Source organism: Gopherus evgoodei, chromosome 10 (genome assembly GCF_007399415.2).
Source record: "Gopherus evgoodei ecotype Sinaloan lineage chromosome 10, rGopEvg1_v1.p, whole genome shotgun sequence".
Classification (NCBI taxonomy): domain Eukaryota; kingdom Metazoa; phylum Chordata; order Testudines; family Testudinidae; genus Gopherus; species Gopherus evgoodei.
The window spans coordinates 82,042,680-82,069,271 of NC_044331.1; the positions used below are offsets into that span (position 1 = coordinate 82,042,680).

Below are 26,592 nucleotides of genomic sequence, written 5' to 3' on the forward strand. Positions count from 1 at the left end.
AGCTTATTAATAACGGCGCCAGAACAAAGACAGAACGGTTTAGGCCTGGTTTGAAGTCCTTTTATTGGAGGTGTCAGGTTAAGGTGGCCATGTGTATTTCAATCCCCTACAATTCTTCCTGGGATTCTGGCTTCTCCTTCACCAGGTGTTTCTTCTGGGGGCCCTAAAACACAAGTGAAATGGTGAGAAGAAGAGATCCCGTTGCCACAAGCTGATGAGTTCAAGATCCACATTACAAGCCTTCCCCACGTGTTACCTAGAGAGGCAGCAGGTGAGCTGGATGCTGTGGAATTTCTATTCAGATGTGACCCCTTTTCCCTGCACAAGGCTTGCAACACTAGCTGTTCACTTCCATTCCCTGGCTGCTAACTCTCAGCTCTCCTCCTGAACGGCAGCAGCTGTGTAGCTATGGGCTCTAGAAACCCTCCTCTCCCTGGAGGAATAGGGGTAATGAATTGCCCATCCCCGAGCTAGCAGTTTGCTTAGCTGAGCAGCATGGAAAGCTGGCCCATGTGCTTCAAAGGCTGGTTTGCTCCTGAGCCCAACAAACGGGCCTGGGGTGATGGGGAAGATTGAGCGGTAAAGTAATCATATTGATTACACTATTATAGCACCGTGACTGTGGCTGGATCGATGAGGTTGTGTCAGGAGAATTTCCTATACAATCCCCTGTTTCAGGAGGTTGCATATGACAACTCCTTCTGAGCAAAATTTTGGAGCAGAAGGGGTTTCTGGTTTGGGTTACCATCAAGGGGACAGAATCTCAGCTGGTTAAATCAGCTGAGTCAATGGAGCTACACAGATTTACAGCAGCTGAGGACAGGGTTCCAGCTCTTCTAGTTTACAAGAGTGGGAGGAAATGGTGGTTTGTAGGACTATTGTTCTGCTTCTGCCCAGCGAAATGTTACTGAATTAAATTAAAATGCAGGGAAGGTTCTGGGTGCTCACTCCACAGCAGGTGAAGTTCAGCTGCTTTAAGATAATGAGCTTAATAGAGCAGTCTTCATGTGGCCACTTAAGACTTAATCAGTGTCACCGTGCTGCCCCCGGCCACTCAGAGGTGACAGCAGGGACAGAACTCACGTCTTCCTGCTCCAAAAGCTCAGCCCTTGCACATGAGCAAAAGGAGAATCTCCAGCAGTGGTTAGTGCTGAAGCTACAGCCCTATGCATTAACTTCCAGCCATCCTGAGAGCGGTGTGAAGGGGTTTCCCAGCCAGTTCTTACCTGGAGAGAAGTGAAACACATGTGAAACTCACTAGTCTAGTCAGTCGGCCAGATCCAAACCTGGTTTAAATCAGCATAGCACTACTGGAGTCATGGAGCCATGCTGATTCACACCGGCTGTGGATCCAGTCCACTTCGTATCCAGTCAATTTCACTTTCAGATTGCTACCACAGCCCAGGGTGGCGGGAGGCAAACTCTATAAAGGAATGTGTCTGTTCTTTTGTTTATAAGCCCGTTTCCGCTGGGATTTTTAAAAGGTACACGATTTGGGTACTGAAAAGCTTATTTACACAAAATCCCAAATATGAGGCCAAATCCGACCTGACCTTTTTCCTTTAAAAACATTATAAGTTTATGGCAATCCAACCAAATCAAAGAAATGTACAATTAGGAGTGAAAGACACCATATGTCCAACCAGGTGCTGCCAACTTAAGGGCTTGTTGAATGCATCCCACTGTGAGTGCAAACTGGCTGACTATATGGTACATTATTTGCTGGCTTTGGCTGGCTTGTATGACTCAACCATCATGTTCTCTCTTTAGCATTCTTTCTGGCAGCTGAACTGCCTTTTATGCAAAATGGTCCTGTTCATTCTTTATTTTTTGGGTCAGGCCCTCAGCTGGTGTTAATCCAAGTAGCTCCTTTGAAATCGATTGAGCTAGGTTAATTGACACCAGCTGAGAACCTGGCCCTTTGATTGAGAGAATTAACTCACCATGAAAGCTCTCTTCTCTTGAGCAGTCTGGAAGCAGCCATGGCCAAACTTGGAAGTGGTATCAATGAATTTCAGTTCGATGGGTTCCAGAGCCCGACGGCTGCTGTGCACCAGAAGGGACTGGAGAGGAAAAGTCACAACATTTTGTTTAACCAGCAATATGAAAGCAAGCTTTGCTGTGGGTGGAGTTAAGACATTACATGCACGTCCATTAGCCAGTCACTCCACCAAGAGTGGTTTCCTCGGAGACACACCCAGAGTAGCATGACTTTGAATGCCATTGCCTCTCAGTGCCCACTTGGAACTGAAAAGAAGTAGCTGAGTGTGTCAGATTATGCAAGGACCACTTCCAATGAGTGACAAATCACTTCCTAAGGGAGACAAGACTGACTGATCTGAAACTGGAAACAGTTATCAGCAAGAATGGCCTGGCAACACACCTCTCCGGGAAATGGCCCCCTGGAAAATCACGACATGGCTCACAAAGTCAGCTCCTTCCATACGCGTGCACAGCCTCAGCACCCAATTTCAAAGGGGGGAGGAGTTTACCTTTCTGAGAGTGAGCACGCGTTTCTTAGTGCCCATGACGCAGCCCTTCAGCATCATGAAATCATTGTTGACTGCACCGTAGTGAGGAAATCCACCCTGTGGGAAAAGGCAGAGGTCGGGATTGCAGTGGTGAGATGTTTGGCTAACAGATATGCATCAGCAAGTGACATTTGCTATAGCAAAGCAGGGTTTTTATTATTTAATTATTAATCATCCTAATTATTAACTAACCATTAGTATGCTTTGTGCTTATCATACACAGTGCAGCCCGCCCGTGAGGTCTACAAATACCATTATCCTCATTTTACACGAGGGCAAGCTGTCACAGAGGATACAGCTGGCTGCAATTTTTTGTTCAAAGCCTTTATTTTAAAAATGGGAAATTGACTTTTTGGTCCAAATTGACATTTCCAACTTTGATGAGATTTTTCTGGGTTTTTGCTGACAAACCAAAAGCCTTTAAGGCAAAAAATGCCAGCTGAAAACAATTGTTTCTTGCTGTTTTTGGGGTGTGGAAAAGCAAAAACTCTGCAGCTTTTGGTAACTAAAAACAAAACCAAACCAAAAAAAAGGAAGAATATCAAAATTTGTGCGGCCAGAAAAAATATTTCCCAACTAGCTTTTCCCCAACAGAAACCATAAGTGACTTGCCCCAGGCCACGTCTCTGGTCAGTGGCAGAGTCGGGAATGCCAGAGTCCCAGCTCCAGCCCCACCACTACTTATTTCTTTAGCCCTTTTACCAATGGCGTGATTGTCTTCTCGGTGACATCGTAGTTCGTCGCAGCGTTGTTCTTCACTATTTTGCCATCTTGTACGTGGATCCCGCGGCCAATACGGTAAATCTGGGTGAGAGCCCAGGTTGAAATGGAGTTAACGGCTTCAGGCCACAGTTGCAAACAAAGCATCACAAACTGAGCACAAGAAGCAGAGATGCCGGGTTGGAAGAAAACTCATAGGCTCATCTCAGATGTCGTCAGCAGGCAATGGCTAGAGCACATCCCCGCCCGCGGCACAGATAACTGCCTGGACGGCACCTAGTGCAGTGGGGCCCATGGTCAGTGGCACAGGCTCCTAGGCACTATGGTAATAAAAATAATCAACACCACCACCACCAGACGAAGCCCTACATTCCCTCCTGCCCTGAAATTATGTGCATGACAGAGAGATGGCTCAGGACAGGACAGGAGAGGGAAGGGGGCTCGAAAGAAGGAGAAGCCGCACTAGGCCCAAGGGAGGCGTCGCATCAGTGTCATACCTTCTTGTTGAGCTCCGTGCGATGGTGGTAGCCCTTCTGGCCAGCCCGGGCAATGGAGTAGCCCACGCGGGCTGGATGCCAGGCTCCAATGCAGGCGACTTTGCGTAAGCCTTTGTGAGTTTTCCTTGGGAGCTTCTTGGCATGCCAGCGGCTGGTCACCCCTAGGAAAGCAGGACAGGATGATGCTGTCAGAGGAGCCAAAGGGCATGAGTACTGGTGCTTCAGAGCCAGAAATCGGAGAGAGCGTCTGTAGGGTTTGTCTTATGTTGCATCTCCAGTTATGAGAAGATGATGGATCAGGTTGAGGCAAACAGCCATTTTCAGAATCGGGGGCCCACGGACGGAACTGTACTCGCTCTGCATTAAACTGACTGGGCTATGGTGCGTCCCCGTCCTCCTCACACACGCACACACACTGGTTTTGTCAGCACTGAAATGACTTTTTGTCCTTATTTTGTTTACTTCAGATCTCGGCAAGCCAAGTGCCCGTAGGGCTACCATGAGAACTAAGCCCATAACTAATGACAGGGCATTTTGAACCAGGGAAATGGAACCAAATCTGCTAAAAAAAAAACAGACGTATGGGTACAAATCCAGCGACTCTTTGGTGTCCTTCATGAAAGGAGTTGGGGGGCTCTCAATCTGGCTGCTGCTCAGCCTACATCTCAAGGACAACCACCAATACCAGCACTGATTGTCCCCAGGGTTGGTCATCTTGGCTGTGAAGCCGAGGATGAAATGAGGGAATGAGAAATGAGCTCCCCTCTTGTCCTCTGGAAAGGACCCCTAGGACATGGTGGGATTGTTGTGTACAGTATGGGGACACCCGCACTACCAGTGCCTGTGCTGTACCTGCTCTGGGAATAGGCATTTCACCAACACTAAAAACAATGTTTTAAAGAAATGTACAGTCAGAATAAACTGGAGTCTGTTCTCCTCTGGATGTCACACAAGGTGAAGCTTCTATGCATCAATATTAATTATTCACAATGATGCATGGATTCCTCACTGTGTTTAATTGTGAATCACTATTAATTAGATGAGGTCAAGAAGACATGCCTTGACCATGACAGATTAGTAAATAATTACTATTAGTAATAACACTAAGTACTCAGCACTCGTATGGCTTTTTCATCCATAGATCTTGAAGCACTTGCATAGCTGTCAGTGTCACTATCCCCATTTTACAGATGGAGAAACTGAGGCACAGAGGAGGCAAGCAACTGGCTCAGGGCCACAGAGTGAGTTGGTGTGAGCACTGGGATTATAATTTAGGTCTTCCAACTCCCAGTCCAGTGCTCACTCCACTAGAAAATGGCCTCCCTCAAGAGCATCAAGGAGGCCCCAGAGCACAATGCCCTTGCAATGTGTAAGCACCCCTCTGCCCATCCTCCTCAGAGGATCCATGCCAAGCCCCACGGCAAAGGGCCCTCCCTCCCCCTGTACCTTTCATCCCGCGCCCCTTGGTCACCCCGATGACATCGATCATTTCGTTCTGGCTGAAGACCGCGTGCACAGAGACCTGCTTCTCCAGCTTCTCGTGAGCCCAGTCCACCTTGTCGGCCACCGTCCCGCCATTCAGCTGAATCTCCATCACATGGGCCTTCTTCTGACGTAGAGGGAGCAGCTTCATCTGCATTGGGCAGCGAGGGCCAAGAAATGACACCAGGCCTGTGGGTGTGAACGCGTTCCCGGGGCAATATCCCTGAGTACTGGGAGGAGGGGGTAGGGCCTGCTTAGACCCAAGTGGGCTGTTTGCAGTTTAGTCTGCCTGAGTCTAGCTAATCTCTCTACCCAGGTGTACGTAAAGCACCCACTCACCGTGCTGTCTCCCCAGCAGCTAAGCCCTAGACATGGCATTTCAGGGTCTCTTGCTTTTATTATATCTCAGTATGGCTGCAGACTCCTGGCTGGGGACAGGGAGAAGAGCACTCACCCGTGGGGGGTCCTTTCACCCTGGGAAAGAGAGTGGCAAGGAGATGGCACCTGGCTTTACTCTCCCACCAAGCCCAGCCAGCCAGCAGCATGAACAGGACTTTGAGGGAGCTGCCTCCAGCCCCTGCAGTTTGGGGACAAGGCAGCCCGAGAGAGAGAGGATGGAACCAAGAGAGGCAGAATCCGAGAGGGTCCTCCACAAACTAAACCCTGACAGGGAAAAATAACCCATCAAGCCTTGGTGTGACTGATGCACGTCCAATACACACACTCACTGAGCACATGCATGCACACACACTTGCTAAGCACACACACACACCTTCACTAAACATCCATCCCCATGTGGTTGCACAGATCTATATATGCATGCACACACAGCATATATGTACACACATACACTAAGCACACACTCTAAGGACACCCACCCTCCCACATGTACACACACAGTCTCACTAAGCACACACATAGCATACATGTGCACCCATGTGTACCCACACTCACTAAACTCGAACACAAACACACACACACATTTTCACTAAGCACACATGCACACACACTCGCCAAGTGCAAACTCACACATTCTCACTGAATGCACCAACACATGCACACCAGGCATGGGTGCATACGCACACACACACAGAGTGCAAGCATACACACACACACACTCACCCAGCATGCCATCAGGCTACGTGGTGATTGGCACAAGCTGCATTTCTGAGGCATGAGTTATTACTAGTTCCTAGGGAGCAGGCCTTCCCCTTCCCCACCCACCGTCAGACACACGTGTTCACCTCCTGACCACTCTGCTATTGCCAGCTGAGATGCTGTTTCATGCTTAACTGGAATCCCTGAGAACAAAACACTAAGACATGGGACATGTGCACCCCTGACTCAGCACGGTGTGGCTAGGAACAGAGCGACGCCCACCTTCCGGGGCCAGCTGGGCACAGACATGGAAACGGCTCTGCTAATAGCATTTACTGTGGAGCGCGGCAGAGAATCCTCTGAGCCCAAGGCTAGCTGGATGGATTTTAACAGGAGCTGATCTGTGGGAGCTGAGTGTGTCACTGAAGCTCACCAGCTGTGCAGCAGCTGCATGGATACAGCCACAGGGACAAATCCTCCAGCCCTGACTCACATGGGCAGTCCCACTGTCTCCAATGGGACTATGCAGAGGCGCACATGCAGCAGACTGGGGCCTAGTCCGGCAGCGTTTTGTGCTATTGGCCTGTATTTCCAGCTGATTACTCTGCACCGTGGGTGGCGTTCTCCTCTCCCCAGCCTCAGCAGGACTTGCCAGTCCCACCAATGCAGTTCAGATGGATGCAATCCCACAAACGGCCACGAGACCAGCCCTAGGCTCCCCAAGAAGATCCCCTCCTCACACAGTGCTAGGAGGCAGCGCTGCTGCGCTCCCGGCGACCTCATGTGGTGTCGCATCCCACTTTTCAAAATCAGCGGGTAGTGATGGCTGCCGTCCAGACCTATCTGTGTCATGTGGCCAGACAATTTCAGCTCGCCACAGCAGTTCTAACAACCCGAACTAGCCCAAAGGGAGGCCTCAGTGCCCTCAGGCCAGCCCAGATCCTCCTGGGCTCTGCGGAGTTGAGAGCTCCCTGAGGATCCCAATTCAAATAGCCCCTGAGTATCCAGTAGCTCTGGCACCTGGCAAGTCCTTCCCTGCGGCCAGGCTCACAGGTTATTTTTACCCCATCACCTGACACCAGTTGCTAATTTGAGATGAGCCTTTGGTCCCTGCCAGGTGCCAGCGTTACACTGTTCGCTGAAGAGCTTGGGACCAACGCCTGCTTCCTCCCAGCGAACATGCAAGTGCCTCTGGCACTGCCCATTGTGAGCCCTGTGGCTTCTCCAGGGTCCCGAGCAGCAGCAAGGAGATGGAAAACCCCAGGCCCAACCCTTCCACAGCTGTCGGGGTGTCAGTGCCAGGCTCCTGGGCAAATCCCAGTGTAGAAACTTCCATTGTGCCCGTTGGATTCCCCCTAGCACTTTCAAATGGACGAGGTTCCTCTTTGATAAGTGGCTGCAACGGTCAGCATGCACCTCCTGCAGCGTGCACATACCGCATCTCCAGCGCCCACTAACCTGCCTGCCACTCCAATTCCCGCACCAGTGACAAGAGGCCTCATCCCCCTCCCAGCCGACAAGACCCTCCATTCCCCCCCAGCGATGAGAAGTGCCCCAATTCCCACTTGCTAGTTGCTCCCAGCTTTCAAGCCCTCGCCCCACTCAAACAAGCTATTGGGATCAAGCCCCACACCCTGTGTGAAGTTCTGACCTGAGTGTGGACAATGACTCGAATGACCTTGCAGTACTTCTTCAAGGCCGCAAAATCCTTCTCTAGCTGTTTCTTCCCATCCTTGTCCTGCCACTTTTTGCAGTACTTGGTGAAGGCCTTCTTCTTGCTCTTGTGCCTAAGGGCAGGAGTCTTTTAATTATGCTGGAGACTGGAATAATGAAGCACCGAATCTCAGAAACACAGTACAGCATGTGTGACAAGGTTGCTTAAGTGCTTAAAACATGCTATTGGAAGCATCATGCATCCATGGCTCATTGCACCAGGCTGAGGTGAGCAAATGCAATACACACAAGACCATTAGAGGGAGCTCAGAGGAGGAAATGGTGGAAGGACATTAATGGACCAACAGCACTTGCAGTTCTGGCAGCTTTTTTATAGAGAATCCAGTTGACGCCCACTGATTTACTCACTTAGTGAAGTCCAAATACAACAGCAAAAATAGAGCTAAATGGAAATGAGACAAACCAGTCTCTCTAGCGAAGATCAGGGACATTTTAGGGGTCAGATTTGAAGGCATGGCTACACAGCCATTACAGCCATAAGTCTGCTCAATTACAAAGACTCAAGCGATCACTTTCGCCACTGCCGCTCCAAGATTTGGGGAGTCAATCTCTACAATGGTGCAGAAGGGCCACAGGCTAGATTTTGCTTTAATCTGCACCCCCATAAAACTGGAATTACTCTATTGACGTCAATGGAGTTACTTTGGTGAACCAATTACAATGGTGAGCAGAAGCTGGCTTCAGATACGCAATGTATAATTGACCTGTGGAACTCACTGCCACATCATCGAGACAAATAACTCAGTACTATTATTATGTGAACCAGGAATTTGTGCACACACATTTTTATTCACAGTAGCCAAAATGGTCGTGTCGTGCAGCTGTGCGCAATTAAACAGCTGCTGCATTTCACTCCCGAGTGAAGGATTCCAATGTGGAAACATTACGAAGAGCCTCTTGTGGCTAACGTGGGGGTGGGGAAAGGTGATGCTGTTACAGTTGCCGGGAAACCCATGCGCCGAGAGATTCTTACCAGTTCTTGTAGAAGCGGCGTCTGCACTCATCGCTGATGTGCTCAGCAAAAATGGTCCTGAAATTTCTCAGGCCCCTGGGAGTGTCTATGTATCCCACAAGCCCAACCACTACCAGAGGCGGGGTCTCCACTATTGTGACTGCTTCCACCTCTTCCCTCTTGGAAAGCTCTGAAATCAAATGGTGTAGCAGTGAAGTCAATGGGAGCTGACTGTGGTCAGTGTCTCACAGGACCAGGTTCTTTCAGGGGAGCCGTGGGTGGCCAGTAATTCTCTTAATTAGATACCCAAGTTCCTGGTGCCCAATGCACCGTCAACTACATCGTGTCCCAGCAGAAGGCAGCTGTCAATTGGTGTCTTCGCCTTTTATAAAGGAGGATTAACTTAGAGCAGATGGGGATGCCAGTTGCACAGAACTGGAGACCTACCTTTGTCAACAGTACACAACTTCCCCACCTAACCCCTACCAGATGTGCTGGTGACCTCATGATATAAGGTAGGAATTGCACTGAGAACGTCTAAACAGTTGCCAGATGATTTTTGGTCATTGGTGAACTGCCATTTCAAATCCAGGCTAGGTTAGATAGGAAGGGGCTCCATAACCCATTCCCATGAGCTATCCATCCCAGCTGGCCATAAGAGACTTTTCCCTCTATTCTTCCCTGGACTCGAACTAGCTGATTCAATCAAAGCCTCTTACTCATTCCTGGCCTGTGAACTTCTCGTAGGATGTGCGTCATGCCAGCTTTGTAGCCCAGAAAGGCTGTCAGGTGGACTGGCTTGCTGGGATCATCCTTGGGCCAGGTCTTCACCTTCCCGCGGTGACGCCGGCTTCTCTTATGAGGGAGGAAGCCCAAGTGGCCATGCCTCGGAGCCGAAAACTTGCGATGGGACTGGGGAAGGCAAGAAACAAAAAGGATTCAGTTTTACCTTCAAACCCAGAAGGCTATGAGCCTGAGCTAATGCTGACTGAAGACAATGGGAAGGAATCCTTGGACTTCAGTTACATCGGCTCCATGTATATTACAGATTTCAGGACAGCAGCTTGTTACATCAGGCCCATCTGCTATAAGATGTTTAGAAATAAAAAAGGAATTATATGAATTACAAAGGCCATGATGTATCTCGCAGATGGATGGATAATCTCAAAATCTTCTCAGACCTGAGAGAGGAAATTCACAAATTATTTTTTCCTCCATTTCCAGTAACAGAGCGAAAGATCTCCCTAAAGGGACAGATTTTATTTAAGTTTATAAATGTAGCCCCCATCCTTTGCGTCAAAGCATTCAAGTCTCTGTGAAAACTGCTGACGAGGATTTGCTAAATAAAACATCTTGACTATACTTGTCCTTCTTTCTGCTAAGAGAAGTGCAATGTTTTCCAGATTTGCCCCACTTCGGCATTCATTATTATTCTTAATGTGTGCCAAGGCCACACATAGAGGGCCCAGTCAGGGTTTGCACAGCACTATATTCGGTGCTGCATAAACCCAGAGTGAAAGCTAGGCCCTGCCTTGATATCCGTACATTCTCATCCAGACAAGTCACAACCAATGGAGATAACTAACAATAGGAAAAAATGGGGGAGGGTGAACAAAGGAAACCATAATAAGAACATGCCACATATACAGGCCAAATATAATTATGAGAATTTACTAGAAAAGTCACAATCATGAACTCAACCTGGGCATAGCAACCACTATCACCTTGGAGGCAGTTGGACAAATTCCTACAATAGCAGCATAAAGTCGAGGTTAAGGGAATCAGCGCAGCAGCAAAGGGGTAAATTTACACTCACTACAACTCCCTCTTGTTTATTCAGTAATTCCAGTACCAGATTTCCCTTTCTCCTAAACTTATTCTCCAACCCAAAGTGGAATTGATTGTTGATTTCAAGCCAGTTTCAAATGTGCTCGTTTAATCTGTTGAATGAATATCTCAAGCCCATTAAATGTTCTAACCTACAAGCTATAAGATATTAACATGGAACGTTACAGACCATGGGACGTCTTCAGCACAGGTCAGCAGCACAATGAGGCAGTCACCAAGTGCCTCTCCAGTCTAATACTGAAGATGTTTATCAGTCTGAAGACACAAATTTAGCTGCTGGCTTCATTCAACGCTATATTCATTTCATACTCAGCAAATCTGCCAGGGTCTGACTCTAACAACAGTTGTGATGTGGTAAAGGTCAGCTGCCAGTGTCTCAATTTACCACAGAAACAAACTGAACATGAATGGAGGGAATTACAATTGCTACCTACAGCACAATATATGAAGACAAAATTCTGCCCTCATTTACACCTAAGCAACCCCATCACGTCAAGCTACATAAGTACATGCCTAATTAACTACCTCCAGAGGTTTTTTTCTCGTGCATGCTGCCCTGCTGGCAACTGCCCAAGGGCAGGGGCCTAGGCCAGGTATTCCCAAAGAGGATGTTATGATTGCTTTGTAACCCCAGGTCAGGGAAGAATTCCCCTCCTCTCAGTAGTGGGATTTCCTGTACTTAGCAGCACTATATTTAAAACTACTGTATCACTAAAGGGCAGTCAACATACTCCAGGTATATACTGCTACATAAAATGGCCAAATCCTGAGCTCAGACCCCGACCCTGCAACAAACTCCATGCAGGTGGATCCCTGAGCCCACGCAGAGCTCAACACAGGACTGGGGCTTTCAATTCATACTCAGGCCAAACTCATCCATTTCACTAGGTACAGACAGAGTAAGAATCTCAGGGTCCCCTCCCAGCCACCAGCCCTGTATTGTCTCCTGTGCTCTGTTCAGCCCAAATGATGACGGCTTTCACCACTCCACTTTAGAGAGATTATTCCACACACAGTCAAACAGATCGCATGGCGGGGAAGCTTTTCCTCATATTTCTTTATCTCTTTCACCGTGCGATATTGACACAGTGTCTATTCAACAGCAGTAGCATTTCTTTAAGTGTTGATATTTCATTAGACCTATCCAGAGAGGACATAACTGGTGCATTGACCAGCATTGGTGGCGTGCTTTAGCTCAAGTAACTAGCTCTGCAGTAAGAAAGAGGTTAAAATCAATCAGTAAAAGTATAATTTAATAGCCCTTGTTTGTTTTTATTCACTTTAGTTACTTGGGATCTGGTTAGTCCTTTACTTCAGGTCTTGCATAGCCACACCGTCCTACCTATCTGGAGACTAATGGGATCTGACCGGATACAAAGAGTTAATATTGTCACCCATCTCTATGAAAATCAAGACTGTCCTGATTTTCAAATATTTTTCCTGGACCCAAAAACAGCAGCTCACAGAGTTCTCCAAAATATCCCATCTTTGAGCAGAAGTGGGGTGTGTTGCCGGCACAGGGTGCCCGAGGACAGCAACAGTGGGGGTGTTCGTCGCCCGGTGTGCTTCACGCCAAAGAACACACCAAGGTGGAGAAGCAGACTGTTTATTTGAGATTTCAAACCAGATGCAAGGAGACAGGCACATCTCAGATCATGCACACTGATACAAACAGTTTTTCTCTTTTTATACATAACTTAGCCAAGCCGTTTCTATTCCCCCCCATGCCCCCCTCTCCCCCTCTCATCTTTCCCTGTGACTGTTACACTAAACAGAAGCAATTATTCCAAGTAGTTAAATCACTTCTGGCGCCTACTAATCTATCTTGTTAGTGACTCTTCTCTAAACCACTGTCTTCTCCTAGTTTCCGTGATTTGTTATCCTGCCCCCTTAGCCAGGTGCATACAGGCCTCATTAGTGCCTCTTGGTACCAGCACTGTAGCTGATAGTCAGCCCCTTTACATTCCATTCTTTAAGCCAGCCTGTCAGGTCGCTGAGAGTTCAATCATGGAAGGACTTTGGTTCACTGAGGCCTTAACAGGGGGCTTCATTGAGACACAGTGGCTTTCCACCCTCCCGAGTGGGCCAATGACACCAACAATTCCCTCCTTTGAGAATACTCAACAAACCTTTGGCCGAGTTTTCTCATACTTTACAGACAAGAAGTGATTGAGTTCTATGGAGCTGGGGCTCTCAACAAGAGGGTATGTAGGGATCTCTGGGGTCAGGGGGTTACAAAGTTTGCGGAGTAACAGCTTGAAACACGCGATCAGGAGGAGGGTGATCAGGCACAGGACCACACCTGTGAGGACGAGACGCACAAGGCCGTTCTCCAGCCCTCCTAGATCAGGCAACCAATTCCAGAGGGAATTAAAAATTGTGGGTTCCCTTTCCTGGGCCTTTCAATGGCTGAGAGCCCGCTCGGCTGACAAAATGTGTTTGTTAATGTCCTGTGAATTTTTTGGGACATAAGTACAACACTTGCTGCCAACCAAGGCACATACTCCGCCCTGGGAGGCTAAAACATAATCCAGGGCCTGTTTGTTTTGCAGGGCCAGCAATTGGAGCTGGTAAAGCTCTGAGTTAAGGCTTTTTTCTATGGCCAGGGTCTCATTAGCAAACTTGGTGAGAAACAGAGAAAGTTTACGCTACATTTGAGACAGCCGTTCCACCCCATAAGAGGGGAGGAGGATCATACCGAGTCTGTCTCCCTCACCAATGGGCTCAGGGGTGGCATACAAAGACCTACGATGCCTGGGGTGGCCAGAGGGCAGTTTAGGAAGCACCTGAAGAGGAGGAGCAAGATATTCCACGTAACAGCTTCCATACCACCGATGTGGGAGCCACTTATAGGCAGAGGTACCGCAAACATAAAAGGAGTGGCCATTTCCCACTAGCCCATTAGAACCATTTTTTCACCTTTCAGTTTGGAAGCTACTGAAAGTTCCAAGCCGGGCAGTAGAATTGGGTTTTTCATTAACATAGACTGGGATATAGGCATTACTGCCAGGGGATAGATAATACTGGCAGGTGCTGTTCCCAGCGGACCAGGTGTGATTGCTGGACTTGGACTGCTGATAGCACACCAACCCAGGGTTCACTGGCCGCAGCCTAATAGGGGGAGGGAGATGCGTTGAGTTGGCTTGAGGTTCCCAGGGGTCGTCCCTTAATGCATACTGGGACTCAATTGTACAGTTTTGAGACAAGGGGGTACCCGAAATGTTTTTCCCCTACTGAACCATCCCCAACAGAGATCTGACCAATTTTGGGGAACTACCCTCCAGGGCAACCCAGCTGCATGGTGTGGGATTTGGGAGCATATCCAGCAGTTGGAGAGGTTAAACTCTTGGGCAAAACAAGCTTTCAGGGCCTCATACGTGTTTGTTTCCAGCTTGTTAGGGATCCCTCTCCATTCCGCATGTGCCTTGGGAGAACCAGGAGTTACCAAAATGAGTGCTCCCATGGCAAGGAGTAATACTGTGGCAAGCTCTGACCTGAACTCCATACTGGGTTGGTAACCGTAAGGCCTAACAATTACAATACCCCAAATACCCACAAAATAACAATTCCCAATAGCAAACAGATTAAAAACAGAAGGGACCAGGCCACGAGGTTAAGCCGGCCCTGTGAAAATAGACAGAACCAATGCTCAGAGTGGTCGCGGGGAATATGCCGTGACTGTCCGAAGAGGGCACAGGGCATTTCCAGCGGACCTTACTGTCATTTAAACAATAGTTTAAGTCCCAAATCGTCACTGGCAGTTCTTTCCGCAGGCTGGATGGTCCACCGTTCAGGAGCGGGCACTGCTTTCAGACGAGAGTGATGGATCCAGTTCTTGTGTCCCTCAACCTTTGCAGCTGTGTGTGAGACCAGCAGGACAGTGTGGGGTCCCTTCCACTTCTCTTGGAGAGGCTCGTCCTTCCAGGTACGAACGAGGACGGAGTCACCTGGTTGCAGGGAGTGGACAGGAGCATCCAGCGGGAGGGGCTGCAAATCTTTGGTATACCTGTGGAGAGAACAAAGAACAGCAGACAGAGAGCACAGGTACTGAGACAAGAAACCACAGCCTACCTCCCACTCCCCTAACAGAACCGGTGTACCATTCAGAGGCCATGCCCTTCCAAACATAATCTCGAAGGGACTGAGCCCTAACCTGCCCTTTGGGAGAGCGCGAACTCGGAGCAAAACAAGGGGTAAGGCATCAGGCCATCGGAGAGAAGCCTCCTGGCAAACCTTTGAGAGATGTCGCTTGAGGGTCTGATTTGTGCATTCCACTACTCCACTGGCCTGAGGTCGCCAGGGAGTGTGGAGCTTCCAGGGGATCTGTAGGGCATCCGATATTTTCTGGACAACTTGTGACGTGAAGTGCATTTCGTTGTTAGATTCCATCCATTGAGGAAGCCCAAACTGTGGAATGATCTTCTTGACGAACTTAAGGGCTACCGTTCTTGCAGTGTTGTTACGACATGGGAAAGCTTCGGGCCAGCCACTGAATCGGTCCATTAAGACGAGGAGGTATCTGAACCCCTGGGCCCGGGGGAACTCAGTAAAGTCTATTTGCCAAACCAATCCTGGGCCTGGGGTAGGTTTTAGTGTGGCTGGCAGCACTGGCACTCCCGGTCGGGGGTTATTCTTTTGGCAGACTAGACATTCAGCTTGTACCTGGGATACTAGGGGTTTAAGCCCAGAGGTTAGAAAATATTTATTTACGAGCTGGGTTAGAGCTTCTTTGCCCGCATGAGTAGTCTGGTGTAGTTTCTGTAGCACTGGCAGTATTAGATTTTTTGGTAGGAGGATTTTTCCTTCCGTGGAGTGGAGCCATCCCTCCTTCTCCTTCAGCCCGAGTGTGTCCGCCAGGTTCCTTTCCTCACGAGAGTACTGAGGGGCTGGAAGCTCTCCTACCGATGGGATGAGGGCATGCATATGGGCATCTTCAGCTTCCAGTGGTTCCAGGGTAGCTGCTCGCTTGGCTTCCCTGTCTGCCCTAGCATTGCCCTTAGCCACGTCTTGATCTTCCTTTTGGTGAGCCCTGCAGTGTACCACTGCTACCGCCGAGGGGAGCTGTAACGCTTCTAAAAGCCGGAGGATCTGGGATCCATGCTTGACCGGAGAGCCTTGGGCGGTTAGCATTTCTCTCTGCTTCCACAGACCGGCATGAGCGTGTAGCACTCCAAAGGCAAATCTGGAATCAGTGAAAATGTTAACTCTTTTTCCTTTTGACAGTTTAAGTGCACAGGTTAGGGCTACCAGTTCAGCCAGCTGGGCTGATGTTCCAGCAGGCAAACCTTCCGCTTCCACAGTTTCGTGGAGAGTTACAACAGCATAGCCCGCCCTCCTTTGTCCCTCTACAACAATGCTACTGCCATTAGTATACCACTTATAATCTGCATTTGGGAGTGGCTGATCTTTTAAGTCTGGACGGCTGGAGTATTGGGTATCTATTACATTCAAGCAGTCATGTTCCTGTTTTTCTGTTTCTGGCAACAGAGTGGCTGGGTTAAGGGAGGGGCAAGTCTGCAGGGCAACTTCAGGATTTTCTATAAGTTTAGCCTGGTACCGAGCCACTCGAGCCTGTGTAAGCCAGAGACCACCCCTAGTGTCCAGCAGGCCTTGGACCATATGGGGAGTATATACTTGCACCTTTCCCCCCAAAGTCAGCTTTTTTGCTTCCCCAAGCACTAGGACAGTGGCTGCGACTGCCCGCAAACATGCTGGCCACCCTTTGGCAACTTGATTCAGCTGTTTAGAGAAATACGCCACAGGACACTTCCAAGTGCCTAATAACTGAGTAAGCACTCCCAGAGCCACCCCTTTCCTCTCATGCACGTACAGCTGAAATGGCTTAGAGAGGTCTGGCAGACCCAGGGGTGGGGCTTCCATCAGTTTTCTTTTCAAGCCCTTAAATGCCTTGTCAGCTTCCGCTGACCAGTGAAAGGGGTCGTGATCTGCTCCCTTAACACATTCGTACAAGGGTTTAGCCGACAGTCCGAACTCTGGGATCCATATTCTGCAGAAGCCTGCCATGCCCAGAAACGCCCTGAGCCGTTTGCGATTGCTTGGGACAGGAATTTGACAGATAGCTTTCTTTCTTTCGTTCGAAAGCTGACGTTCCCCCTGCCTTAGGTGAAATCCTAAGTACTGTACTTCTGTGAGGGCAATTTGAGCCTTGCTCCGAGCTACTTTATATCCAAGGAGTCCGACAAAGTTTAGGAGGCTCACAGTAGCCTTAAGGCAGGGAGTTAGACCCACAGCAGCAATTAACAGGTTATCTACATACTGCAGGAGGAGAACTTTATCCTCATTATTCCATTCCTCCAAGTCTCGGGCCAGTGCCTGGCCAAAAAGGGTAGGAGAGTTTTTAAATCCCTGGGCCAGCACTGTCCAGCAAAGCTGCTTTTTAACCCTGTTGTTGTCCTCCCACTCGAAGGAGAAAATCTCCTGAGACTGAATGTCAACTGGAATCGTGAAGAAAGCGTCTTTTAAATCCAGGACTGAAAAGTGAGTGTACTGCCCCCCTACAGAGGCCAACAGTGTATACGGGTTTGGAACAAGGGGGTGCAGAGTCTTAACTCGCTCATTTACAGCCCTCAGGTCCTGGACCAGCCGATATGTGCCATTGGGTTTTCGCACAGGCAAGATGGGGGTGTTCCAAGCTGACTGGCATTCCCGCAGTACCCCATACTTTAGGAACTGATCTATAGTTTCCTGTAGTCCCTCTCTGGCTTTTCTTTTGATCGGATACTGCTTAATCTGCACTGGACCTTTTCCCGGCAGGAGCTGAACCTTAATGGGGGTGTGATGGGCTGCTTTTCCTGGGACCCCCGATGCCCACACTAGAGGGAAAACCTGGTTTTCCCACTGGCTCCACTCTGGGGCTTGCATGGCTGAGGGCTCAACTGCAAGGGTTATTATCCAGGCATTTTCTGGGGGCAAGGTGAGGGTTATTTCATTTTGGGTAAAATGCAGGGTGGCACCTAAGCGACAAAGCAGGTCCCGTCCCAGCAGAGGCGTTGGACAATCGGGGAGATAAACTAGTTTGTGAGATAGAGTTCTGTCTCCCAAAGCACACTTTGCTGGAGCATATACTGGACACTTGGTTCCTTTCCCTGTGGCACCCACCACAGTGAGGGAGTCTGCCACAGGCAGCTGAAGGGGTTGATTTACAGCGGTTTGTGCTGCTTCAGAGTCTATTAAAAAGTCTATTTCCGAATTTCCCACCCGCATCTTTACTCGGGGTTCCGGGGGCAGGATAGTCCGTTTCCCCTGACACCCCTAGTCTTGATCCTCTGCTGCCATCATGGGGGTAACTTCCCTCTCGGGGCACTCATTTTTCCAATGTCCCTCCTTTCGGCATTTGGCACACTGGTTGCGACCCAGACATCTTTCCTGTGAGCCAGGGTGCCCACGTCCACGGCCTTTCATTCCCCGGCCCCTTCTACCTTCCTGGAATTTTCCCTTGCCACCAGCCTGTACTGCTGCAACCATTATTTTTGCTTGCTTTCTTTCCTTTTCTCCTTCCCTGTTGCTGTAAACCCTGTTTGCAGCTTCCAAAATCTGTGCCATAGTCATGCCCATTAAATCCTCCTTTTTCTGCAGTTTTCTCTTAATATCAGGGGCGGCCCGACTGGTGAAGATACCCTTTATGATTGCCTCAGTTTCCTGGTTATCAGGGTTTGCATTAGTATTTTGCCGAATTGCATCCCGGATGCGCTGCAGAAAAGCAACCGGACTTTCCTTGGGCTCCTGTATGAGCTCGTAAGGCTTAGCCCAATTGTTATGTCGGACAGCTGAGTGTCGGAGTCCATGCAAAAGCAACTCCTTGTACACGGTGAGGCAGGTTATACCCGCGGGGTTGTTTGGGTCCCACCTAGGGTCTGCTCGGGGGACCATGTCAGCGGGAATGGGGACATTCTGAGGATCCCGGTCATGTCTCCGCTGTGCCTCTTCCTGTGCTTTAGCCAGGACCTGATTTCGCTCTACCTCTGACAGCAGGGTTCTCAGGAGGACGTTACAGTCATCCCAGTCTGCCTTGTGGCTAGCCAGGCATCCCTCACACACTGAGATAAACTTACTGGGGTTCGTGGAGAATTCCCCTGCCTGTGCCTTAAAGGCTGCTAAATCCACTGGGTTAAAAGGTACATGCATGTAAACCTGCATAGTAGTGGCCAGGCGATGTTCTGCTCCCGGGCGGGCGATCTGAGTTTCAGTAATTAGCGGATAGAATCCCACTGAGGGGGCGATCCCTGACACCTTAAGCACCTCGTTCTTATATGGTGGGGGTGCTGGAGCCGAAGGGGACACCGACTCTGCCATCAAAACTGGGGAGGGGTTCGGGGGACTAGCAGCAGTTACTACCGGACCTGCCAGAGTCAGATTACACTTCTGCACCAGGTCTGACCTATTTCTTAGCAACATAAACAGTTGTGCATACATATGCTCATTCCATTTACCCGTTCGCTGACAAAACAGAATTAATTGGAGGATCGTATTATAATTTAATGATCCCTCCGGCGGCCACCTTTCCTGGTCCTCTAGTTGGTACTGAGGCCAGTCTACAGTACAGAATCTTTTCAGCTTGCTTTTAACCATCGGATCCGACCCAAACACTTTCCAATTCATCAGAATGCATTCTAAGGGTGTACACCGTGCCCTACCTGTACTCTGTCCCTGCCCCATACTCTAGGGAGACACTGGGCGTCCCCAGGTCAAAACAGGCAAAAGAAGGTTTACAGTACTGGACTGTTCCTACCTTGTCCACGGGACCGGTTCCCCACCGTCGCCCGCAGCAGCTTCTCCACTACTCAAGCGCGTTGCACCGTTGTGCCCTCCGGGGTCGACCACACCGCGTCTCCGCCGAGGCCCCCGATGAAGTCACCGGTGCACGCTTGGCGTCGGTCGTTGCCGCAATCCGTCGACCTCCAGGAGGGGTCCGGGCAAGGCCAGTTTTAGCCTCGATGCCCACCCAGGGACGCCAAAACTGTTGCTGGCACAGGGTGCCCGAGGACAGCAACAGTGGGGGGGGTTCGTCGCCCGGTGTGCTTCACGCCAAAGAACACACCAAGGTGGAGAAGCAGACTAAGTTTATTTGAGATTTCAAACCAGATGCAAGGAGACAGGCACGTCTCAGATCATGCACACTGATACAAACAGTTTTTCTCTTTTTATACATAACTTAGCCAAGCCGTTTCTATTCCCCCCCATGCCCCCCTCTCCCCCTCCCATCTTTCCCTGTGACTGTTACACTAAACAGAAGCAATTATTCCAAGTAGTTAAATCACTTCTGGCGCCTACTAATCTATCTTGTTAGTGACTCTTCTCTAAACCACTATCTTCTCCTAGTTTCCGTGATTTGTTATCCTGCCCCCTTAGCCAGGTGCATACAGGCCTCATTAGTGCCTCTTGGTACCAGCACTGTAGCTGATAGTCAGCCCCTTTACATTCCATTCTTTAAGCCAGCTTGTCAGGTCGCTGAGAGTTCAATCATGGAAGGACTTTGGTTCACTGAGGCCTTAACAGGGGGCTTCATTGAGACACAGTGGCTTTCCACCCTCCCGAGTGGGCCAATGACACCAACAGGTGTGTGGAGGGGAAATATGCAAATACAATCCATTCTTTCTTGAAGGTCAGTACTATGTTGCGCTGGTACTTGCACTAAATGAAGCTTTTAAAAAGAGAGGAAAATTGGCTGTCTGATAGGATACCACCAAGCCTAGATTTTTTTTCTCTTTTTTTACTAGCTTGGCTGAGGTTTGCATTTATGCAAAAACCAGTTAAAGCTTGACAGATGCCAGATCTTTTCATATCTCTATATTTAGCAATAAAAATAAAGCCCCTGCCTGTGGACGAAAGGTGACAGGCATCATCACTAGATTGTTTTAATCCTTTAAAAACAGCCCCATGTCTCAGAACAAGTTAATGCTGACACACTATCCAGCTAAAGCATTACTACAGGTAGCTGTTAGTCTTCAAGGGCCTTATCCTTCCCCCTTTGAAATCTAAAAGAATTTTGTCCTGGATTTCAACGACAGCACAATCCTTCCCCCTCCCAAAAGCTACAGAAGCACTTATCCAGGGGCCTACCCTTTTTCTCTTTTGAAAAGGCGGCAGTATTACAACATGCAGGGCTGTGTGTTTCTGAACACAGCAGTGCACTCTGCTCCATGGGGTCGCGCAGGGTGCCCGTGTGGGATTGCTACACGAGGCGAGCCAGGGGGGTCAGCGCAGTGGACTGGGACTCAGGACTCCGGGGTTCCACGCCTGGCTCTCAGCGCAAGCAAAGGCAGAAGCACAGCCCTAGACTCCCAGCAGCCACAGTCGGGTTCCCGAGCGTTTTCCTGCCTCTGGGACTGGGAGGCAGCCAGAGGGCTTGTGGAGTTCGTGCCGGGGCAGGCTCCGGGGTCCCCTGGGGCTAGTGCTGCTGGCAGGAGCCCTGGACCGACTCCCCAGCGTGGCAAAGCTCTACGCGAACGGACGGATTGGGGGCTGGAGGGGAGGGACCAGGCTCGCGGGGGTGGGGGGCGGTTCGAGGCTGGGAAGGGGCTTCCAGGGGTACTGACCCGTTCCAGCCCGTCTGGATCCCGCTCGCGCCCCCTCCCCCGGGCCTGCAGGAGTTTACATGCCCCCCCGCCCAGCCCTTAGCGGGGCGCGGGAGGGGGCCCATTTGCAGGGGGGCAGTTGCCCCTCACCACACACTCCCCATTTTCCAGGCGCTATAATCACACACCCCGTGCTACGTGCTGACCGCCCCCGGGCAGAGGCTCCCGCCGGCGCATTCCCCTCCCCAAGGCTCGCGGAGCATCAGGCTGCAACGACCGGAACTACATATCCCAAGGGGCATTGGGGGTGGCTGCGCATGCGTAGTGGGGGGCGCGTTTTCTGCCCGGAAACGAGACTCTGCAAGCGCAGCGCCGCAGGACGCTACCCGGGTTGCGCATGCGGCTCTGTCACCTTTGACCTTTGCCCCCACCTGACCCCCTTCCGGCTTGTGTAGGGGGTCGCCATCTTGTCCGGGTCGGCGGTGAAGGAGATTGGGCCGCCGCCGCTGCTGTGTCGCGATGCCGGACGACTGGGACCCGGAGGTGTACAAGGGGCCGCCGAGCCGCACCCCCATCCCCGAGAAGCGGACGTCGCTGCCTAACCCGGTCACCATCATCCAGACCCTCTTCTACTACAGCGTCGACGCGCCGGTCACCTTCTTCCGAGGTAGCGGGCCGGGCCCCGGGCCGCACCCGCGCCCTGCCCCGCTGTGCGGATCGGGCCCCCTGCAGCCGCGCGGGGCCCTCCCGCTCCCGGCCCATCCCCGTGGAGCTGGGCCTAGCCCCGGGCAGGGCTTCGGGCTGCACGCGAGGGTCTGGGTTCACCCCGACCCCGACCCCGTGCTGGGGCCCAGCCGCCTCAGGGAGCCCCCTGGGCACCTCTCCCTGCCTGACGGCGCCTAAGCAGAGGCTGCGGGAACCGCCGGCTCGGCTGACCTGTGCTGCCAGAGGGTCCCGGCCCCTCCGAGCTCCACCCGAGCCACGTGCGGGGGCACCTGGCATCGGCCACTGGGCGAGGTGGATCACTGATCAAAGGACAGGGCTTGGGGCTCCAGGGATGTGTCCCACTCCTGTCTGGTGGTACTGCCCGGTACCAGCTTGCTTTCAGTGCCCTATGCTCTCCGGAGACTCTCCCCCCAGGGTTATGCACTGATCCCCTATCGCTGTTTGATGGAGAGTCATCCATCACCTCTGATAACGCGAGGAACGGTGGTCTCCCTTCCCTGCTTAGTTTTGAACTCTGTGATAGAAAATATCAGGCTGATAACCCAGAGGGCAAGTGACCTGTCCGAACTTGTGAGGCTTAGGCCATCGTAGCGTAGCGTTTACTGTATTTCCGTAGAGTCCCAGCTTAGCATTCTCTCTCTAGGGTTAGTTCTGGAAAGTGAGGGCAGGTGGACATGCGCCTGATATTATCAATCATTCCTGCCCAGTCAGTGGCACATAGGCTGTATAGAAAGCAACTCAAGATTTTGTCGCAGAACAAAATACATGTTGCAAAATTCCTTTTCTTTTCCAAGTCACCCAGTACACGTTAGGTTACGGAGAGAATTTTTGTCATGTGTCCTGTCTGCTTTTCATCCTAAACAAGAACTGTACTCTGCCTAGTAGTAGTTTAGTTGGTTCTGCCCATCTCTTTGATTAGTACCTTGAAGGTGCATGAATGTGGTGGTTGACTCTTGCAGAATGGATGGAGCGCCAACATGCGAAGAAAAAATTTTATTACTATCATCGGAATTACCGCCGTGTGCCGGATCTGACTGAGTGCTTGGAGGATGACTATGTATGCTTCTTTGAAGCTGAGGCGCAGTGGAGGAGGGACATGTATGTATACCTGCAGCATAGCTGTAATGATTTTGGAGCCTTATTCAATTGAAGAAACCCAGTAGAGCACAGTGTTGTTGTTTTTTCTTGCAGTAGATTGCTTGGGATTGGTATGCAGCTTTCATGTGATTTGAAGCTGCAAAATCATAGTGGATTTTTTTTCCCCCATGGAAGTTTAGAAGCCTATTCCTGATTCAATCATAGCTTGTCACAGTAGATACTCCACACTGAGGTTTTCCACACCACCTGCTCCACTTTAGGAAGCTTCTCTTCTGCTAGTAGCAAAGCCAATAAGCTTCCTTAGAAGCTTATTTCAAATATTTGGCAGCTGGTGCTGTTCATCTACCCGACATAGTTCCAAGTATCTTTTCTGCAGCATGCCTGAGTTGGGCTCTGAGTAGAACCTGAAAATCACTACTGATTCTCCTTCTCTGATGACACTACATACGGCATTGCTGCCAAGCCCCTGCAGCTTGACTTTGCTTAGTTCTGCCTTCTAATTGTATCCTATATTAAAGCAGCTAATAAAATGGCCTTTTTGTTCTTTCCAGAATGTAACTTACTACACTATTCTCCAGCTGCAGGAAGTTTTTGCTACTGCTGCACTCACACTGATCTCTCTTTCACACAGGAAAGTTGATCAGGAAATTGTGAAGATAATTCAGGAAAGGCTAGGAGCTTGCCAGCAGAGGGAAGGACATAGCTTCGTTCAGAACTGTGCAAAGGAGATGGAGCAGTTTGCTCAGGTTGCTCAAGCCTATCAAGATAGATGTAAGGCTATCTAAGGCCCCTTAATTTATTTAAAAAATGTTCAAGTTTGACTAGCATGACTGGGGGAGGAGGGGGGGATGTCTAATATCCTAAACCTAACCTAAAGATTTGGAGACTGGTACCCTCAGCTCCTGAAAGAGGGGCCCTAGAGCACAACCCTCTTTGATAAGTGCTCAGGAAGGAACTGTGGTTATGCTTTGTTCAGAGCAGGGGTGGGCAAACTATGGTGGCCTGTGGGATTGCCACCCCGTGGTGCTGCTTCGCACCACATCCCTGCGGTGGGAAAAAAGAGGGCTCCTCCTGCTGCTCTTGCCTGTAGGTGCCTCCCCCGGAACTCCCATTCGCCATGGTTCCATTCTCAGCCAATTGGAGCTTCAGAGGAGGTGCCTACAGGCAAGAGCAGTGTGTGGAGCCCTCTTTCCCCCTCCCCCAGGGGCCACAGGGATGTGGTGCTGGCTGCTTCCCAGAGCAGTGCAAAGCCAAGGATAGGGCAAGCAGAGAGCCTGCCCTGGCCCCAGTGTGCACCACTGCCATCCTGGAGCTGCTCCAGGTAAGCGGTGCTGGGCTGGAGCCTGCACCCCAACTCCCTGTCTAGAGCCCCTTCCTGCACACCATGCCTCAGCCCTACATTCATGGGCCTGCATGCAATTTCCCCACCCAGATGTCACCCTTGGGCCAAAAAGTTTGCCCACCCGTGGTTCCCAGGATGGAACTATAATGAAGGGGGGGGGGGGGTGGTATTTAAAGCCTTGTTAAAGTCTTCAGTGGAGCATCAAGCTAAAGAGCCTGATTCAACACTTCACAAGCATTTCTTCTGATCTTGTTTTAGATGCTGATCTTGGTGCCCACGGAACTGCTAGAAAATGTTTAATGAAGCAGAAACATAGAATGATTGCAGAAAGAAAAGCACAAGCAGAAGCAAAAGACTAAGCTCAAATCCTCAGTGGGTAGTATTTGAAGTTTGTTTGAATACTGTATGTGATTCTTCCAATGTAGCTGGATGCTAAGGCTTGTATGAGTTGCATTACTCAACTGTACAATAAAGCATTTGCAGAGAACATCTCTGCCAAATAATTAGGTTTTAGAACTGATGATGCTGTCAGCCTTGTTGAGGTGAATGTATTGCAGAACTGTCAATGCCACTTTGTAAAGAAATAAGCAAAAACAGTGGCACACTCATCCTTACAGTGTAGAACACAGCAGCATTCCTTTATCAGCACAGTCATGCACAGTACTAGAGAAAGTGCTCTGGCCTGCAGCCTGCAAGCAAAATTGTTCATCTTTATAAACTAAGCAGAAAGACTTCCCTTGGTTTGGCATGAAAGCTTGATTAAGATTATCTGAGATCACTTGAGTAGATTGTAACTCAGGGAGCCCTTTCATGGTCATATGTCAATGGATCAAGGGTTTTTCACATTGTTTAAAATGACTGAAGTCCTTTGGTCCCTTTGAGAGAGGCTACTCAATGCTTGAAACTAGAGCACCTTTAGCCATGTGAACTGGTTTTGAGGGTTTTAACTGCTTGCAAGCAGATGACTGGGAGTTTATTTTCCCCCCTTAAACATTAACTGGATAATCCATTATTTGTCCTTCAGTAACAATGCTCTGTATAGAACTCAGCCAGTGATTGTATCAATGTACATTTCTTTCTATCTTGAGATTTCAAGTTTGCTCTGAGAAAACACTAACAGGGAATGTATTTTTATTTCAAGTGTTTGAAGGTGATTACCACAATTCACCTCAGATAAAGTTGATTTTGACAGCTTTAGTGACTAGTCCTGTGAATCACTACTACTGTAGTGAAGAACCATCCTATCCTTGACTGGCAGAAAATTTAGTTTACCTTCCAAGTTTCAAGGGTGGCCCTGTGGAACTGATAGTCTGTACAAGTTTAAGTTCTTACAAGCTACTTTTGTCTAGAAGTGTACACACATTGCCACTTACCTCAACAGGTGTTTTTTTTAGTTTTACTAGTTCCTCTGTAGGGTCTCCATTAGTTGGACTGTCAGACTGACTTCTAATAAAAGCTACCATCAGATCCCACAGAACAAGTTTTATCTGATCTCATTTCTAGAGCAGCAGACCCTCATTAATAGTGAAGTTTCAGTCTGGGTCCACATCAGTGAGTAGTGGGTATCTTTACACTGACTCCCAACAGTACTGTTGTAGACATCCCACCTCTGAGATCTTCTGGTTTCCTTGAGCATCACTTATGTGGGAGTCTTCAGTGCTTTACTTGCATTTGATCTGTTTCCAATCTTTAGAAACAGTCTGCCTAAAAATTAACCATGACTGTTTCAGTAATCCTACTACACACTGATCATTCAAACCTAATTCACTTAATCTCTTCTCTGAGGAAAAAGGGTTTCCTCTGTCCCATTAGTTATTGTGGGTTGAACAAGTGAGTGCTGCTGTCACTGAATTCATTTGTTTGGGCAAGTCAATCAGGAAAACTTATTTTCAAGTAGTAAGTTTTTAAAAAGTCATTCAGATGTTTAGCAAATAAAGGATGTCAAAGGTAACTTTGGCTACTGTATCACATTTAGCATATTTTAAACTGAACCTTTCACTGTACCCATACCTTTCATGAACACAGATTT

General features: G+C 49.5%; 2 protein-coding genes across 7 annotated transcripts; one reads left to right on the top strand and one right to left on the bottom strand.

Moving 5' to 3' along the window:
- Nucleotides 1–44: 44 nt before the first annotated feature.
- RPL3L (ribosomal protein L3 like) lies at nt 45–23,038 on the bottom strand. 4 transcript variants are annotated; one of them, XM_030579139.1, is made up of 10 exons: nt 22,334–23,038; nt 9,734–9,926; nt 9,036–9,204; nt 7,980–8,115; nt 5,195–5,381; nt 3,749–3,909; nt 3,234–3,335; nt 2,493–2,588; nt 1,944–2,063; nt 45–163 (listed from the first exon to the last, which is right to left on the bottom strand). In XM_030579139.1, exons 1-10 carry the CDS (start codon nt 22,397–22,399, stop codon nt 107–109), a joined length of 1,287 nt encoding a protein of 428 aa, XP_030434999.1. In that variant the 5' UTR covers nt 22,400–23,038; the 3' UTR covers nt 45–106. The 4 variants fall into 4 exon arrangements, with proteins under 4 accessions (XP_030434999.1, XP_030435001.1, XP_030435002.1 ...); XM_030579141.1 differs by lacking the exon at nt 22,334–23,038 and adding an exon at nt 21,586–21,663; XM_030579142.1 differs by lacking the exon at nt 22,334–23,038 and adding an exon at nt 21,419–21,442.
- On the top strand, nt 21,821–26,514 carry NDUFB10 (NADH:ubiquinone oxidoreductase subunit B10). 3 transcript variants are annotated; one of them, XM_030579145.1, is made up of 5 exons: nt 21,822–22,064; nt 23,083–23,221; nt 23,853–23,992; nt 24,822–24,935; nt 25,704–26,514. In XM_030579145.1, exons 1-4 carry the CDS (start codon nt 21,917–21,919, stop codon nt 24,920–24,922), a joined length of 528 nt encoding a protein of 175 aa, XP_030435005.1. In that variant the 5' UTR covers nt 21,822–21,916; the 3' UTR covers nt 24,923–24,935; nt 25,704–26,514. The 3 variants fall into 3 exon arrangements, with proteins under 3 accessions (XP_030435006.1, XP_030435005.1, XP_030435004.1); XM_030579146.1 differs by having other exon boundaries at nt 21,821–22,064; nt 23,853–23,967; nt 24,822–26,514; XM_030579144.1 differs by having other exon boundaries at nt 21,823–22,064; nt 24,822–26,514.
- Nucleotides 26,515–26,592: the final 78 nt, after the last annotated feature.